This window comes from Hemitrygon akajei, chromosome 25 (assembly GCF_048418815.1).
Source record: "Hemitrygon akajei chromosome 25, sHemAka1.3, whole genome shotgun sequence".
NCBI classification, from domain to species: domain Eukaryota; kingdom Metazoa; phylum Chordata; class Chondrichthyes; order Myliobatiformes; family Dasyatidae; genus Hemitrygon; species Hemitrygon akajei.
Genome location: NC_133148.1, coordinates 60,139,515 through 60,157,289, shown reverse-complemented (window position 1 = coordinate 60,157,289; position 17,775 = coordinate 60,139,515). Strand labels below are relative to the sequence as shown.

Genomic DNA, 17,775 nt, shown 5'->3' with positions numbered 1-17,775 from the left:
GGTCTGTGCCTGTTCCTGTTTCCAGTGTTTCTCTACGGAGGTGCAGTTGGGTGAATGTGTGTTTGATGCATTGGCAGGAGCCCAGGTGACGGTGGTGGACATGCCCAGACTGACCACGGGGGTTCTGCACACCAAGTTCTGGATTGTGGATAAGAAACACTTGTACATTGGGAGCGCCAACATGGACTGGAGATCGCTGACACAGGTACAGGACGGCACTTGTCAGAGACCGTGAAATGTCAGCTGGCTGGGGGACTTTGATCTGAGATTCCAAGTCTTTAAGGACCTCCAGAGAGAGGCGATTGTGGCAGGGCAGCCCAGCTTGGTGTACGGGTCACATTTCGGCATACGCTCCCACCGATCCACCTCTGGCAACTTCTGTCATTTGCCTCCAGGCTGGCCACCCCAGTTTCCGGGCTGGAGGGCTGTCGGTTGGAGCACAACTCCAGGCATGCCAGCACCAAGCTGAGGCTTGCAGGGCACAACACGGGCACGGTTGCTGCCCTTTAGAGGGGTGTGCCGTGGGTGACAGAGGGTGTTAGATGCCTTGTCTGAGTAAGATCCTCAGTGAAACTGATGCTCCTAGAGCACTTCCCTCTCCCCACTGCTGCCCATGTTGCCCCCTGTGTTCCCTCTCCATACCCAACCCTCATGAACAGGCGGTGATGCTGTTTGGGAGGGGCTGCTGCGTGTTCACAAACTCCTCGTCTTTCTCTTCCGTCAACAGGTGAAGGAGCTGGGCGTCATCATCTACAACTGCAGCTGTCTGGCCGAGGACCTGGAGAAGATTTTTGACGCATACTGGATTATCGGTGGGCCCAATGGTACCATCCCTCACACTTGGCCCAGTAATTACTCCACGGCCTACAACAGAGAAAGTCCCATGGAACTGAAGTTCAACAACACTCCAGCTAGCGTTTACTTCTCGGTGAGTTCCCTGGAGGAGCAAACCAGATCTGGCCTGTGGGTGGAGAGGTGAACAACCCAACGCCCCTGTGATTAAGATGCAGCTTTTTCGTTCTCCCACCCCGCACTTGTGACAAGGTGGACCTCCACTCTTCCCCCTCTACCCTTTGGAACAATTGTCAATGATTGATAAGATTTTTTGGGGTGGGGGGGGGGGGGGCCTCTGTAACTTATTGATTAGAGCAATGCTGTTAGAGTTCAAGGTGTCGGAGTTCAGAGTTCAATCCCAGTAAGGAGTTTGTATGGCCGCTGTGGGTTTTCCCTGGCCGTGTCTCTAATTCTCAATGCCTGGGATGCAGCTGCAAGTCAGCTTTTCATTGCACCCTGTGCATACTCGAGCAAATAGACTGTGACTGCAATCTCTTGAACCCTTCTCCCTTCCAGAGCTCTCCGCCTGCTCTGTGCCCAAAGAACCGGACCGATGATCTCACGTCCATCCTCAGCATCATTGACGACGCAGAGAAGTTTGTCTATGTGGCCGTCATGAATTACATCCCTGCTACGATATTTACTTCCCCCAGAAGGTAATGGACGTTCTTCGTCTGTCTGTCTATCTGTGTGCGTTTCCTTGTGTCTCTCTCGTTCGTGCCCCACTCATGTCTGTTGCTCCCCTGTCACCCGCCCCAGAGGTGGAATCCAAGCATCCTCTGCTTAGCTAAAACCCACCCACGGTTGTGTAGCTAATTGTATTTAAAACCTGCTGTCACTAGTTGCTGTTACTGGCCAGTGATGACCTATGTTTGTTTTTATCCAGCCTTTCAAAGAGAACTGTAACCTTCTGTGTGGGTGGTTTGGTGGGTGGGTGTCTGGGCGATGAAGGGTCATTGGTTATGTGTGAGCTGCATTCTGCACCTCCATTATAGTTGGGAGTCAGGCCTCCAGCAATTCCACCTCTGGTTGGTAAAAGAGTGTCCTGATCAGAATCAGGTTTAATATCACTCACATGTTGTGAATTTGTTGTTTTGTAGCAGTGGAATATATATTTTTTAAAAATCTGTAAGTTGCAATAGAAATATAAACAGTGGATTCCAGTTAATTGGGTCGTGTTTTGGCCCATTTAAGTGGCTGTTCCAATTAGCCAAAGTTTCATGGAAATAGTTAAAAAGGTATAAAAAAAAGATAAACAGTAACAAGTTGTGTATTTAATTGAAATATAGAGAAAAGAACACTACCAGTAGTACTACGGTTCTATAAAGCTGTGTTTTAGTTCTTAATAGTTATTGGCAGAGGAATTCCATAAGATATAGGACGTCAGGCCATTTAGCCCATCGAGTCTGCTGTGCAACTTCATTGTGGTTGACCCATTTCCCTATCAGCTCCACTCTCCTGCCTTCTCCCTACAACCCTTCATGCCCTGACTAATCAATAACCTATCAACCTCTGCCTTAAGTGTATCCAATGACTTGGCCTCCACTACTACCTGTGGCAACAGATTCCACAGACTCGTTACCCTTTGGCTAAAGACATTCCTTTCATCTCCATTCTAAAAGGATGCCCCTCTATTCTGAGGCTGTGTCCTCTGGTCTTAGACTCTCCCACCATAGGAAACATCTCCTGCATATTCACTTGATTGAGACCTTTCGACATCTGATAGGTTTCAGTGACAATGACAATCCCCTTCATTCTTAATTCCAGTGAGTTCAGGCCCAAAGCCATGAAATGTTCCTCGTTTGACAAGCCCAGACATCAAAAGAGGCCTTATGACCCATTGAATCTATACTGGATCTCAGAACAATACCTTTTCCCTAAATGTTCCTTGAGAGCCTGATCTCTTCCACATTGCCTTTGACCCCACGCACTGCACTCATAGTACACACACACGCACCTTCCTTCCCAACAATCCCCCCCCCCCCCCACCTCTATCTAGTTCTGGTTGCATCGATCATCCCCCGCAATGGATCCCATTAGCAACTTCTTCACTGATGGCCTCTGTATTTCTGCTCATCTTCCTCCAGCAGCGATCTCCAACCTTCATCCTTGCCACACTCCACTCTATCTGTCATTGCATTCTCTCTCTTTGCCTGTCACTATCTATCACCCACCTGCCTACAGTGTCTACAAACTCCATCCCCTCCCCTCCCCTCCCTGGCACAGCCTGCCCATCACCTTTCCCTCTTCATCAGTCCACCAGTCACGTCAGGCTCCTGTTTCACTTCCACATTTCTCGCTCCCTTTTGCCTCTCCCAAACTTGCCCACTCTACACCACTCTCAGTCGTACAGGGTCTTGTTCCTTCGTCCTCGACCCTTCACAAGGCCTGCTCGACCTGCCGAGTTTCTTGAGCAGATTTGGTTGCTCCATATTCCAGCATCGGCAGTCTCTCGTGACTCCTCCCCACATCCCTCCTGCCCCATTCTCCTACCTCTTACCCCCAGTGAGCTGTTCACAGCAGCAGGTTACCCTGTCTACGAGGGAAGGTGGGAGGTGCTCCTCCTTACTGCTAGCATGTTTCTGTTTATGGGAGTTTCCTCTGCTGCAGAGAAACAGGCACTAGCTTTCATCAATCTGTTCTCCTTTCTTGTACGAGTCACGTCAGTCTGGAAGAGGAATTGGTTTATTGTTGCGTGCACCAAGATACAGTGGGAAATGCTTTCATGCCATTCATTTCAAAACTAACTGTTATCGATGTCGTGCAAGGGAAAAGCAGTGTTAGAGTGAAGAATTTAGTTTTAGCGTCCAAGGCAGGGAAAATCATGGCAGACACTACCCACCCAGCAATCTGCCTTCTGAAAAGTGCTATTGGGCTATTACAGCGAAAACTTCACACCATCTTAAAAGTGTCTCCTCCCAGGCAGTTAATCTGATCAACTGTTCTTGTTCGCTCCACACCCTGCCCCTCCCCCCACCCCATCGGTTATCCCAATTAATGCACTGCACTGTAAACACTGTTTAAACACTTAATTGTATTTTTAATAGCTTTTTTATAGAAATGTTTCTAATTGTGAATCTTGTGTGTTTTATTGCACGTCACACCCTGCAATTGTACGGGGTAAATTTGATCCTACAGTTACAAAGTTAAGTGTAGTGCTCGTGCTCCAATTGATGGTGAGGAGCAATATGTACAAGTGCCGAAGGAACTCAGCAGGACAGGCAGCGGATTTGCAGCATCTGTTTGTGAGGGTGGGGATCGTTCATGTCCAGAGTTTCCCAGGGAGAGGATTTGCAGCATCTGTTTGTGAGGGTGGGGATCGTTCATGTCCAGAGTTTCCCAGGGAGAGGATTTGCAGCATCTGTTTGTGAGGGTGGGGATCGTTCATGTCCAGAGTTTCCCAGGCAGCGGATTTGCAGCATCTGTTTGTGAGGGTGGGGATCGTTCATGTCCAGAGTTTCCCAGGGAGAGGATCAGTCGCGCCCAGTACTAATGTCAGTGACCCCGCAGGTTCCGGCCAGCAATCGACAGCGCCCAGTACTAATGTCAGTGACCCCGCAGGTTCCGGCCAGCAATCGACAGCGCCCAGTACTAATGTCAGTGACCCCGCAGGTTCCGGCCAGCAATCGACAACGCCCAGTACTAATGTCAGTGACCCCGCAGGTTCTGGCCAGCAATCGACAACGCCCAGTACTAATGTCAGTGACCCCGCAGGTTCTGGCCAGCAATCGACAGCGCCCAGTACTAATGTCAGTGACCCCGCAGGTTCTGGCCAGCAATCGACAGCGCCCAGTACTAATGTCAGTGACCCCGCAGGTTCTGGCCAGCAATCGACAGCGCCCAGTACTAATGTCAGTGACCCCGCAGGTTCTGGCCAGCAATCGACAGCGCCCAGTACTAATGTCAGTGACCCCGCAGGTTCTGGCCAGCAATCGACAGCGCCCAGTACTAATGTCAGTGACCCCGCAGGTTCTGGCCAGCAATCGACAGCGCCCAGTACTAATGTCAGTGACCCCGCAGGTTCTGGCCAGCAATCGACAACGCCCAGTACTAATGTCAGTGACCCCGCAGGTTCTGGCCAGCAATCGACAACGCCCAGTACTAATGTCAGTGACCCCGCAGGTTCTGGCCAGCAATCGACAGCGCCCAGTACTAATGTCAGTGACCCCGCAGGTTCTGGCCAGCAATCGACAGCGCCCAGTACTAATGTCAGTGACCCCGCAGGTTCTGGCCAGCAATCGACAGCGCCCGGTACTAATGTCAGTGACCCCGCAGGTTCTGGCCAGCAATCGACAGCGCCCGGTACTAATGTCAGTGACCCCGCAGGTTCTGGCCAGCAATCGACAGCGCCCGGTACTAATGTCAGTGACCCCGCAGGTTCTGGCCAGCAATCGACAGCGCCCGGTACTAATGTCAGTGACCCCGCAGGTTCTGGCCAGCAATCGACAACGCCCAGTACTAATGTCAGTGACCCCGCAGGTTCCGGCCAGCAATCGACAGCGCCCAGTACTAATGTCAGTGACCCCGCAGGTTCCGGCCAGCAATCGACAGCACCCAGTACTAATGTCAGTGACCCCGCAGGTTCTGGCCAGCAATCGACAGCGCCCAGTACTAATGTCAGTGACCCCGCAGGTTCTGGCCAGCAATCGACAGCGCCCAGTACTAATGTCAGTGACCCCGCAGGTTCTGGCCAGCAATCGACAACGCCCAGTACTAATGTCAGTGACCCCGCAGGTTCTGGCCAGCAATCGACAACGCCCAGTACTAATGTCAGTGACCCCGCAGGTTCTGGCCAGCAATCGACAGCGCCCAGTACTAATGTCAGTGACCCCGCAGGTTCTGGCCAGCAATCGACAACGCCCAGTACTAATGTCAGTGACCCCGCAGGTTCTGGCCAGCAATCGACAACAGGCTGAGGAAGGCAGCGTTCGAACGGAGATTGCGCGTCCGTCTCCTGGTCAGCTGTTGGCGTCACACGGACCCCTCCATGTTCCCTTTCCTCCACTCCCTGGCTGCCCTGAAGAGCCGCTGGAAACCCCTGGAAGTGGAAGTGGTGAGTGAACCGTGATCCTGCACGCTGCAAGCAGTAGCTGTAGGCAGGGAAGATCTGTAGTTCTGTTATTCACATGGACTTTGTCAAGCTGTTTCCTGAGCTTGTGTTTTAACAGGACAGTGTTGGATCCGAGTCTTGAAACACATCCCTTTCTCAGGTTTGTTAACACTGATTATGGGTCTTCAGGCTCCTGTACCTCCCTGATGGCAGGAATGAGAAGGGGTGAGGTCCTTCGTGATGGATGCTGCCTTCTTGAGGTACTCCCTCGCGAAGAAACTCTTCCTGAATTCACTAGCCCACGCCATCAGAGAACGTGCCTCGCAGTTGAAGAGGGCGGCAGTGCTGGAGAGGGCGAGGGAAAAGGAGGGGATTGGCTACGACTCCCAGCCCAGTGATTCAGTAGCCATAACGTATCGCTCCATGGCACAAAATTTAAAAACTGACCAAGTTTGTTGTTTCCTCCTTGTCCAGAGAAAATTTACAAGGATGTTGCCAGGACTGAGTTATAGGGAAAGATCGAGTAGGTCAGGACTCTATTGTTGTAATTAAAGAAGTGTCCCTTGTCCTTTCGGTGTAGATGTATAGCTGAGCCTTGACCTGAGGGGTTAGGCCATCCGTTTATGAAGTGGTGTGGCGGGGTGCTACACGCAGCGCTGAAATAACGACACGTAGTCGGTGAGCTGCAGTTGCAAAAGAGATTTATTCGAACTTCGCAGCCTCGCTTTAAAGCCTTCCTGATGTAGGGGGCGCGTATTCACTGTCCCGTCCCGCGCGCAGACTTTTCCCCTTGCTGGTGAAGCAGACTTGGCGCCCTGTTTGGGACCGGCCTCAATGTCGGCGTGCGCCACTTTGTGGGCCGGTTCGAGTGCGCTGGGAAGTGGGTCGCCACATAACCCCCCTCCCCTAGAACCGGCGATACACCCCCCAATGTCCACAGTCTGGGTTGGACTCTGTTTGGGAGGTCGGCCTCTGCGCTGCGGTGCCTGAACCTCGACCGGCTGCGCCAAGTCCACATGGGCCGGTTTGAGTCGGTCCACTGTGAAAACCTCCTCTTTCCCCCCAATGTCCAGCACGAATGTGGACCCGTTGTTTCTGATCACCGTAAACGGCCCCTCGTTGGGCCGCTGTAGCGGTGCCCGATGTCCGCCCCGTCGTACAAAAACGAACTTACAGTTTTGCAGGTCTTTGGGTACGCAGGTCGGGTTCTGCCCATGCTACGACGTGGGTATGGGGGCCAGGTTACCGAGCCTCTCGCGTAGTCTGCCCAGGACTGCTGCGGGTTCTTCCTTTTGCCCCCTTGGGGCTGGTATGAACTCCCCTGGGACGGCCAGGGGTGCGCCGTACACCAACTCGGCCGACGAAGCGTGCAGATCCTCTTTGGGTGCCGTGCGGATGCCGAGTAGGACCCAGGGAAGCTCGTCCGCCCAGTTAGCTCCTCGCAGGCGGGCCATGAGAGCCGACCTTAGGTGACGGTGGAAACGCTCCACCAGGCCGTTCGACTGTGGGTGGTAGGCAGTTGTGTGGTGCAGCTGTGTCCCCAAAAGGCTGGCCATAGCTGACCACAGGCTGGAGGTGAACTGGGCGCCTCTGTCGGAGGTAATGTGGGCCGGTACACCAAAGCGAGATACCCAGGTGGCAATCAGTGCCCAGGCGCAAGATTCGGAGGTGGTGTCGGTGAGCGGGACCGCCTCTGGCCATCTTGTGAACCGGTCCACAATAGTCAGGAGGTGCCGCGCTCCTCGCGACACTGGCAGGGGGCCCACGATATCCACATGAATGTGGTCGAAACGCCGGTGGGTGAGGTGGAACTGCTGCGGCGGGGCCTTGGTGTGTCGCTGCACCTTGGCCGTCTGGCAGTGCATGCACGTTCTGGCCCATTCACGGACCTGCTTGCGGAGTCCGTGCCAAACGAACCTGCTGGAGACCATCCGGACGGCTGACCTGATGGAGGGGTGCGCTAAGTTGTGAATGGAGTTGAAAACGCGCCGCCGCCAGTTTGCCGGGACGACGGGGCGGGGTTGGCCGGTGGTGACGACACAGAGTAGGGTCCTCTCACCTGGGCCTATGGGGAGGTCCTGGAGCTGCAAACCAGAGACTGCGGTTCTGCAACTAGGGATCTCCTCGTCTGCCTGTTGCACCTCCGCCAGTGCTTCATAGTCTACCCCCTGGGACAGGGCTTGGATGTTAGGGCGGGAGAGGGCGTCCGCCACGACATTGTCCTTTCCCGAGACATGCCGGACGTCCGTCGTGTATTCAGAGATGTAGGACAGATGGCGCTGCTGGCGGGACGACCAGGGATCGGACACCTTCGTGAACGTAAAGGTAAGCGGTTTGTGGTCCATGAACGCGGTGAAGGGCCTACCTTCTAAGAAGTACCTGAAATCCCAGATTGCCAGGTATAGCGCCAACAGTTCCCGGTCGAAAGCACTGTATTTGAGCTCGGGTGGTCGTAGATGTTTGCTGAAAAACACCAGGGGTTGCCAGCGACCCTCGATGAGCTGTTCCAGCACCCCACCGACTGCCGTGTTAGATGCGTCCACTGTGAGGGCGGTAGGGACGTCCGTTCTGGGGTGCACTAGCATCGCGGCGTTTGCCAAGGCTTCTTTCATTTTAATGAAAGCAGCAGCAGACTCCTCGTCCCAGGTAATGTCCTTGCCCTTACCCGACATCAGGGCGAACAGGGGGCACATGATTCGGGCAGCTGAAGGGAGGAAGCAGTGGTAGAAATTTACCATACCCACGAATTCCTGAAGGCCTTTGTTTGTGTTGGGTCGGTGGAAATGGCGGACCGCGTCTGCCTTGGCGGGCAGAGGAGTTGCCCCATCTTTAGTAATCCCGTGGCCCAGGAAGTCGATGGTGTCGAGCCCGAACTGGCATTTGGCCGGGTTGATTGTCAGGACGTATTCACTCAGTCGGGCGTAGAGTTGACGGAGGTGGGACAGATGCTCCTGACGACTGCTGCTGGCTATGAGGATGTCGTCCAAGTAGATGAAAGCAAAGTCCAGGTCGCGTCCCACCGCGTCCATTCACCGCTGGAACGTCTGTGCGGCATTCTTTAGGCCGAACGGCATGCGGAGGAACTCGAAAAGGCCGAAAGGGGTGATGAGAGCCGTTTTGGGGACGTCGTCCGGATGCATCGGGATTTGATGGTATCCCCGGACGAGGTCCACCTTGGAGAAGATCCGTGCGCCGTGCAGGTTTGCTGCAAAGTCCTGAATGTGCAGCACAGGGTAGCGGTCCGGTGTTGTAGCCTCATTCAGCCTGCGGTAGTCGCCGCATGGTCTCCAACCCCCTGATGCTTTGGGCACCATGTGCAGGGGGGAGGCCCATGGACTTGTCGGACCGCCGGATCATCCCCAATTCCTCCATCCTCTTGAACTCCTCCTTCGCCAGTCGGAGCTTGTCTGGAGCAAGCCTTCGAGCACGGGCGTGGAGGGGTGGTCCTTTTGTCGGGATGTGGTGAACTGCAGTGCCAGAACCGATGGGAAATCCGCCAGGACTCTGGTGAAGTCGTTGTCGGACAGGGTGACGGAGTCTAGGTGTGGGGCCGGCAACTGGGCTTCACCCAGGGAGAATGTTTGAAAGGTCTCAGCGTGGATCAGTCTCTTCCTTGGCAGGTTGACCAGTAGGCTGTGAGCCCACAAAAAATCCGCACCCAGGAGCGGTTGGGCTACGGCGGTCAGTGTGAAGTCCCACGTGAACCGGCTGGAGCTGAACTGTAGCCGCACCGTACGGGTGCCGTAGGTCCTTACTGTGCTGCCGTTCACGGCCCTCAAGGTGGGACCCGGTGCCCTGTTGCGAGTGTCGTAACTCGTCGGAGGTAAGACGCTGATCTCGGCTCCAGTGTCGACCAAAAAGCGGCGTTCCGACTGCTTGTCCCAGACATACAGGAAGCTATCCCGATGGCCAGCCGCCGTAGCCATCAGCGGCGGCTGGCCCTGGCGTTTCCCGGGAACTTGCAGGGCGGGCGACAGCGGCGGGCTTCTGTGCCCCACCGCTGGTGGTAGAAGCACCATTGTTCGTTGGGCTCCTCACCCCTGCCTCTGGGGTTAGCAGGCTCTGCTGCCGGGCCTGGTCCAGTTTGCTGCTGGGAGTGTGGCCTGGTGATCTGTGCGACGGACGCCCCACTCTCCTTCTTGGTGTTCCACAGCAAGTCTGCCCGGGCTGCCACCTTCCGGGGGTCGCTGAAATCCACGTCGGACAGCAGCAAGCGTATGTCCTCGGGCAGCTGCTCCAGGAATGCCTGCTCAAACATGAGGCAGGGCTTGTGTCCTCCGGCCAGGGACAGCATCTTGTTCATCAAAGCCGATGGCGGTCTGTCACCCAAACTATCCAGGTGCAGTAAGCGGGCAGCTCGTTCGCGCCGTGAGAGTCCGAAAGTCCTTATGAGTAGGGGTTTGAATGCTGTGTATTTCCCGTCCTCCGGGGGCGACTGTATGAACTCCTCAACCTGGGCCGCTGTCTCCTGGTCGAGGGAGCTCACCACGTAGTTGTAACGTGATGTTACTACTTCGAGGTTATCTGCCGAATGTGGAATTGGGCTTCTGCCTGCTGGAACCATAGGTGAGGTTGCAGCGTCCAGAAGCTTGGCAGTTTTAACGAAACTGCATGAACAGATGCGGCGTCGTTCATCTCCGGTCCAAATATCGTTTGGGCCGTCGGGGTCACCAATTGTAGTGGTGTGCTACACGCCGCGCTGAAATAACGACACGAAGTCGATGAGCTGCAGTTGCAAAAGAGATGTATTCGAACTTCGCAGCCTCGCTTTAAAGCCTTCCTGATCCCGCCCTCCCCGGGCGGGAATGCTGTAGACACAGACCCGCGCGCGGGCTTTTCCCCTTGCTGGTGAAGCAGGCTTGGCGCTCTCTTTGGGACTGGCCTCGATGCCGGCGCGCGCCGATTTGTGAGCCGGTTCGAGTGCGCTGGGAAGTGGGTCGCCACAGTGGTTCTTTTGTCTCACTGATACACAGATAGCATCTACAATATTACTCTGTTTATGTTTGGGTGTAGGATCCTTGGGGTGGACGATCTTCTGTCAGGTTTGAAAAACGGGGATATGGTGTTTGTTAAAAACCCTTTGTCCAAAATGTGCACGTTGTTATCAGAGAGGACGGGTGGTTTGAAAGAGGGGTTAAAGAAGCCATCCCAGTCAAACTGGAAAACCTATCCTGAATAGAGAGGGCGAGCTACCAGACCACCTATCAGCTACTTCCATGCAGTCCTAACCTCTCTACCCCATCTCCACAATGGTTCGCACCTCCATTCATGCAAAGGTAAGACTAATGATACCTTTCAACAACTCTCAGAGTCTGTCAACCACCATGGATCAGAATTGGAGAGGACTCTTGGATGAGTGGCAAAACGTCTCCTAGGCAACACAGCGTCCAGCTTTACCTGCAATTGATATACGATGACGGAAAACCTCCAGAGACGTGGATTAGTGTTATCTCCTGTACACGAGTGTAAAGGAGAATGAAATAATTGTTACTCTAGGTCTGCTGCAGCACAAAAACACAATAATAAAGCACACAATAACTATAACTACATTAGATAGCTTGTATACAGTGATTGTATGTCAATCATGTGACACTTGGTGACTGACAGGAAATAATAAAATTGTGGTCTGATGGGTTAGTGGGTGGAGATGTTGATTAGCCTGACTGCTTTGGTAAAGAAGGGCTCATGTTACAGAAAATCACGTCTTGGGTGATGTTTATGATAGAACATAGAGGAGGAATAGGCCATTCGGCCCAAAACGTTGTGCTGAACCAGCTAAAAAGCAAATCAAAAACACCCAAACACTAATCCCTCCTACCTACACCGTGTCCATATTCTCCACCTTCCTTGCATCCATGTGCCTAGCTGAGCCTCTAATGTATTTGCCCCTGTCAGCATACCAGACAGCACATTCCAGGCTTCCACCACTCCCTGAGTAAAGAAACATCCCCTTTGAATGTATTTGCCCCTGTCAGCATACCAGACAGCACATTCCAGGCTTCCACCACTCCCTGAGTAAAGAAACATCCCCTTTGAATGTATTTGCCCCGTCAGCATACCAGACAGCGCATTCCAGGCTTCCACCACTCCCTGAGTAAAGAAACATCCCCTTTGAATGTATTTGCCCCTGTCAGCATACCAGACAGCACATTCCAGGCTTCCACCACTCCCTGAGTAAAGAAACATCCCCTTTGAATGTATTTGCCCCTGTCAGCATACCAGACAGCACATTCCAGGCTTCCACCACTCCCTGAGTAAAGAAACATCCCCTTTGAATGTATTTGCCCCTGTCAGCATACCAGACAGCGCACTCCGGGCATCCAGCACTCTCTGAGTAAAGAAACATCCCCTTTGAATGTATTTGCCCCTGTCAGCATACCAGACAGCGCAGTCCGGGCATCCAGCACTCTCTGAGTAAAGAAACATCCCCTTTGAATGTATTTGCCCCTGTCAGCATACCAGACAGCACATTCCAGGCTTCCACCACTCCCTGAGTAAAGAAACATCCCCTTTGAAGTTGGCCCCTCTCACCTTCAGTGCATACCCTCTGGTATTAGACACCTCAACCCTGACAAACAGGTGCTCTGCTCACTCTCTGTTCGCTTTATCTCATAATCTTGTAAACCTTTATCAGATCTCCTCTCAGCCTTCGCCGCTCCAGAGAAAATTATCCCAAGTTTGTCCACTCTCTTGTGATAGCACATGCACTCTAGCACCCTGGTAAACCTCTCTGCAGCCTCTCCAAATCGTGATCATCCTCCCTACAGTGGGGTGACCAGAAGTGGCCGAGCCAGGGTTTCATAAAATTGCAACATAACGTCTTGACTTCTGAACTCAATACTTTGACTAATAAAAGCAAGTATTCCATAAGCCTTCGACCTGTGTAACCATGTTCGAGGAGCTATGAACAAGGATCCCAAGATCTATCGGCTCAGCAACACTGTTAAGGACCTTGCCCGTAACAGTGTAATGTCTCCATGCATTTCCCCTCCCGAGGTGAAGCTCCTCACATTAACATGGGTTAAACTCCATCTGCCATTTCTCAGCCCATATCTGCAACTGATCAATATTGCACTGTATTCTTCGACAATCGTCTACACCATCCACAACTCCACCAGTCTTGTTATCATCCGCAAACTTACTAACCCACCTGTCTACATTTTCCTCCACGTACTGCAGGCATTTACAGAGTGTAGGTGCCACAATGGCTCATCTTATAGACTTCCTCCGAGTTCCAGGGCCCTGGGTCTGGCCCTGATCCCGGGTGCTGTCCGTGTGGAGTTTGCACAGACTCCAGAGGCCTGGGTCTGACCCTGATCCCGGGTGCTGTCCGTGTGGAGTTTGCACAGACTCCAGAGGCCTGGGTCTGACCCTGATCCCGGGTGCTGTCCGTGTGGAGTTTGCACAGACTCCAGAGGCCTGGGTCTGACCCTGATCCCGGGTGCTGTCCGTGTGGAGTTTGCACAGACTTCAGAGGCCTGGGTCTGACCCTGATCCCGGGTGCTGTCCGTGTGGAGTTTGCACAGACTCCAGAGGCCTGGGTCTGACCCTGATCCCGGGTGCTGTCCGTGTGGAGTTTGCACAGACTCCAGAGGCCTGGGTCTGACCCTGATCCCGGGTGCTGTCCGTGTGGAGTTTGCACAGACTCCAGAGGCCTGGGTCTGACCCTGATCCCGGGTGCTGTCCGTGTGGAGTTTGCACAGACTCCAGAGGCCTGGGTCTGACCCTGATCCCGGGTGCTGTCCGTGTGGAGTTTCAAATGTGAAACAAATGGGATTTTCCACACTACCACATTCGAGGTTCATGTCAGTAAAAGCTCTCCTTTTAAGTGGACGGATGTCTTCAGACGTTGGGGCACTGGATGAGCAACATGGGGATTGACGTGCACAACCGTGTTGGTCCTGGTCTCTGTACCTGCTCCCCCACAGCTTCTGGCCACACAGACTCTGAAAGGGCAGATGTGTTCACCCCACTGAGACTCTGAAAGGGCAGATGTGTTCATTCCACTGAGACTCTGAAAGGGCAGATGTGTTCACCCCACACAGACTCTGAAAGGGCAGATGTGTTCACCCCACACAGACTCTGAAAGGGCAGATGTGTTCACTCCACACAGACTCTGAAAGGACAGATGTGTTCACTCCACACAGACTCTGAAAGGGCAGATGTGTTCACTCCACACAGACTCTGAAAGGGCAGATGTGTTCACCCCACACAGACTCTGAAAGGGCAGATGTGTTCACCCCACACAGACTCTGAAAGGGCAGATGTGTTCACTCCACTGAGACTCTGAAAGGGCAGATGTGTTCACCCCACACAGACTCTGAAAGGACAGATGTGTTCACTCCACACAGACTCTGAAAGGGCAGATGTGTTCACCCCACACAGACTCTGAAAGGGCAGATGTGTTCACTCCACACAGACTCTGAAAGGGCAGATGTGTTCACTCCACACAGACTCTGAAAGGGCAGATGTGTTCACTCCACACAGACTCTGAAAGGACAGATGTGTTCACTCCACACAGACTCTGAAAGGGCAGATGTGTTCACTCCACACAGACTCTGAAAGGGCAGATGTGTTCACCCCACACAGACTCTGAAAGGGCAGATGTGTTCACCCCACACAGACTCTGAAAGGGCAGATGTGTTCACTCCACTGAGACTCTGAAAGGGCAGATGTGTTCACCCCACACAGACTCTGAAAGGACAGATGTGTTCACTCCACACAGACTCTGAAAGGGCAGATGTGTTCACCCCACCGAGACTCTGAAAGGGCAGATGTGTTCACCCCACACAGACTCTGAAAGGGCAGATGTGTTCACTCCACTGAGACTCTGAAAGGGCAGATGTGTTCACCCCACACAGACTCTGAAAGGACAGATGTGTTCACTCCACTGAGACTCTGAAAGGGCAGATGTGTTCACCCCACACAGACTCTGAAAGGACAGATGTGTTCACCCCACTGAGACTCTGAAAGGGCAGATGTGTTCACCCCACACAGACTCTGAAAGGGCAGATGTGTTCACCCCACCGAGACTCTGAAAGGGCAGATGTGTTCACCCCACACAGACTCTGAAAGGGCAGATGTGTTCACTCCACTGAGACTCTGAAAGGGCAGATGTGTTCACTCCACTGAGACTCTGAAAGGGCAGATGTGTTCACTCCACACAGACTCTGAAAGGACAGATGTGTTCACCCCACACAGACTCTGAAAGGGCAGATGTGTTCACTCCACTGAGACTCTGAAAGGGCAGATGTGTTCACTCCACACAGACTCTGAAAGGGCAGATGTGTTCACTCCACACAGACTCTGAAAGGGCAGATGTGTTCACTCCACACAGACTCTGAAAGGGCAGATGTGTTCACTCCACACAGACTCTGAAAGGGCAGATGTGTTCACCCCACACAGACTCTGAAAGGGCAGATGTGTTCACTCCACTGAGACTCTGAAAGGGCAGATGTGTTCACCCCACACAGACTCTGAAAGGGCAGATGTGTTCACTCCACACAGACTCTGAAAGGGCAGATGTGTTCACCCCACACAGACTCTGAAAGGACAGATGTGTTCACTCCACTGAGACTCTGAAAGGGCAGATGTGTTCACTCCACTGAGACTCTGAAAGGACAGATGTGTTCACTCCACTGAGACTCTGAAAGGGCAGATGTGTTCACCCCACACAGACTCTGAAAGGGCAGATGTGTTCACCCCACACAGACACTGGAAGGGCAGATGTGTTCACCCCACACAGACTCTGAAAGGGCAGATGTGTTCACTCCACACAGACTCTGAAAGGGCAGATGTGTTCACTCCACTGAGACTCTGAAAGGACAGATGTGTTCACTCCACTGAGACTCTGAAAGGGCAGATGTGTTCACCCCACACAGACTCTGAAAGGGCAGATGTGTTCACTCCACACTGACCTTTCTACCCTCCCCTCACTCACTGAGGCTGGGTAATGTTACCGGGAGCCCCGTCTCCAGTGGTCTGTTGTTATGGAAATACAGTAACCTTTTCTGTTTGCTTCTTACAGAGAGTCTTTGTTGTCCCAGCAACACAGAAGCAGAGGAAGATCCCATTCGCTCGGGTCAATCACAACAAATACATGGTAACAGACAAGGTGGCCTATATCGGTGAGTTCCCGGCTGATTTGATTGCGAACTGTCGGCTCTGTCAGTGTTTTGGATGGCAGCATTGATGGCCCTGTGGCTAAGTTGCGGATGATACAGAGATGGGCGTTGCGGAAGCCGAGAAGCTGCAGAAGGACAGATAGATTACAAGAATGGGCGCAGAAGTGGCAGATGGAACAGAGTGTTGGGAAATGTTTGGTCATGCACTTTGGTACAAGAAATTAAAATACAGATTGCTTTGCTAACAGGGCAGAGAATTCAAACAGCTGAGGTGCGAAGGGATTAGTGAGTCTTCGTGCACAATTCTGTAAAGTTTCACTTGTAGGTTGAATCAGTGGTGAGGAAGGCAAATGCAATGTTAGCATCGATTTTGAGTGGACTAGAATATAAAAGCAAGGATGGTAATGCCAAGACGTTATAAAGAACTGGCGAGGCCTCGCTTGAATTGAATTGACTTTATTTCAAGTCAAGTCAAATCACTTTTATTGTCATTTCGACCGTAACTGCTACGTACAGTACATAGTAAAAATGAGACAACGTTTTTCAGGACCATGGTGTTACATGACACAGTACAAAAACTAGACTGAACTCCGTAAAAAAAAAAACACAGAGAAAGCTACACTAGACTACAGACCTACCCAGGACTGCATAAAGTGCACAAAACAGTGCAGGCATTACAATAAATAATAAACAGGACAATAGGGCAGTAAGGTGTCAGTCCAGGCTCTGGGTATTGAGGAGTCTGATAGCTTGGGGGAAGAAACTGTTACATAGTCTGGTCGTGAGAGCCCGAATGCTTTGGAGCCTTTTCCCAGACGGCAGGAGGGAGAAGAGATTGTATGAGGGGTGCATGGGGTCCTTCATAATGCTGTTTCCTTTGCGGATGCAGCGTGTAGTGTAAATGTCCGTGATGGTAGGAAGAGAGACCCTGATGATCTTCTCAGCTGACCTCACTACCCGCTGCAGGGTCTTGTGATCCGAGATGGTGCAATTTCCGAACCAGGCAGTGATGCAGCTGCTCAGGATGCTCTCAATACAACCCCTGTAGAATGTGATGAGAATGGGGGGGGATGGGAGATGGACTTTCCTCAGCTTTCGCAGAAAGTAGAGACACTGCTGGGCTCTCTTTGCAATGGAGCTGGTGTTGAGGGACCAGGTGAGATTCTCCGTCAGGTGAACACCAAGAAATTTGGTGCTCTTTACGATCTCTACCGAGGAGCTGTCGATGTTCAGTGGAGAGTGGTTGCTCCGTGCCCTCCTGAAGTCAACAACCATCTCTTTTGTTTTGTTCACGTTCAGAGATAGGTTGTTGGCTCTGCACCAGTCTGTTAGCCGTTGCACCTCCTCTCTGTAAGCTGACTCGTCGTTCTTGCTGATGAGATCCACCACAGTCGTGTCATCAGCGAATTTGATGATGTGGTTCGAGCTGTGTGTTGCAGCACAGTCGTGGGTCAGCAGAGTGAACAGCAGTGGACTGAGCACACAGCCCTGGGGAGCCCCTGTCCTCAGTGTGATGATGTTAGAGATGCTGCTCCCGATCCGGACTGACTGAGGTCTCCCAGTCAGGAAGTCTAGGATCCAGTTGCAGAGGGAGGTGTTCAGGCCCAGTTGGCTCAGCTTTCCGATTAGTTTCTGAGGGATGATTGTGTTGAATGCTGAACTGAAGTCTATGAACAGCATTCGAATGTATGTGTCTTTTTTGTCCGGGTGGGTTAGGGCCAGATGGAGGGTGATGGCAATGGCGTCATCTGTTGAGTGTTTGGGACG

General features: G+C 52.6%; 1 protein-coding gene across 3 annotated transcripts in view; it reads left to right on the top strand.

Moving 5' to 3' along the window:
• Nucleotides 1-17,775, top strand: part of LOC140716642 (5'-3' exonuclease PLD3-like) — a 55,450-nt gene that overhangs the window by 34,774 nt on the left and 2,901 nt on the right. For all 3 annotated transcript variants that reach the window (XM_073029468.1, XM_073029466.1, XM_073029467.1), the window contains exons 7-11: nucleotides 78-205; nucleotides 728-928; nucleotides 1,351-1,490; nucleotides 5,722-5,887; nucleotides 15,912-16,011. In XM_073029468.1, the coding sequence (XP_072885569.1) occupies nucleotides 78-205; nucleotides 728-928; nucleotides 1,351-1,490; nucleotides 5,722-5,887; nucleotides 15,912-16,011 (735 nt within the window). The remainder of the gene's footprint in view (nucleotides 1-77; nucleotides 206-727; nucleotides 929-1,350; nucleotides 1,491-5,721; nucleotides 5,888-15,911; nucleotides 16,012-17,775) is intronic.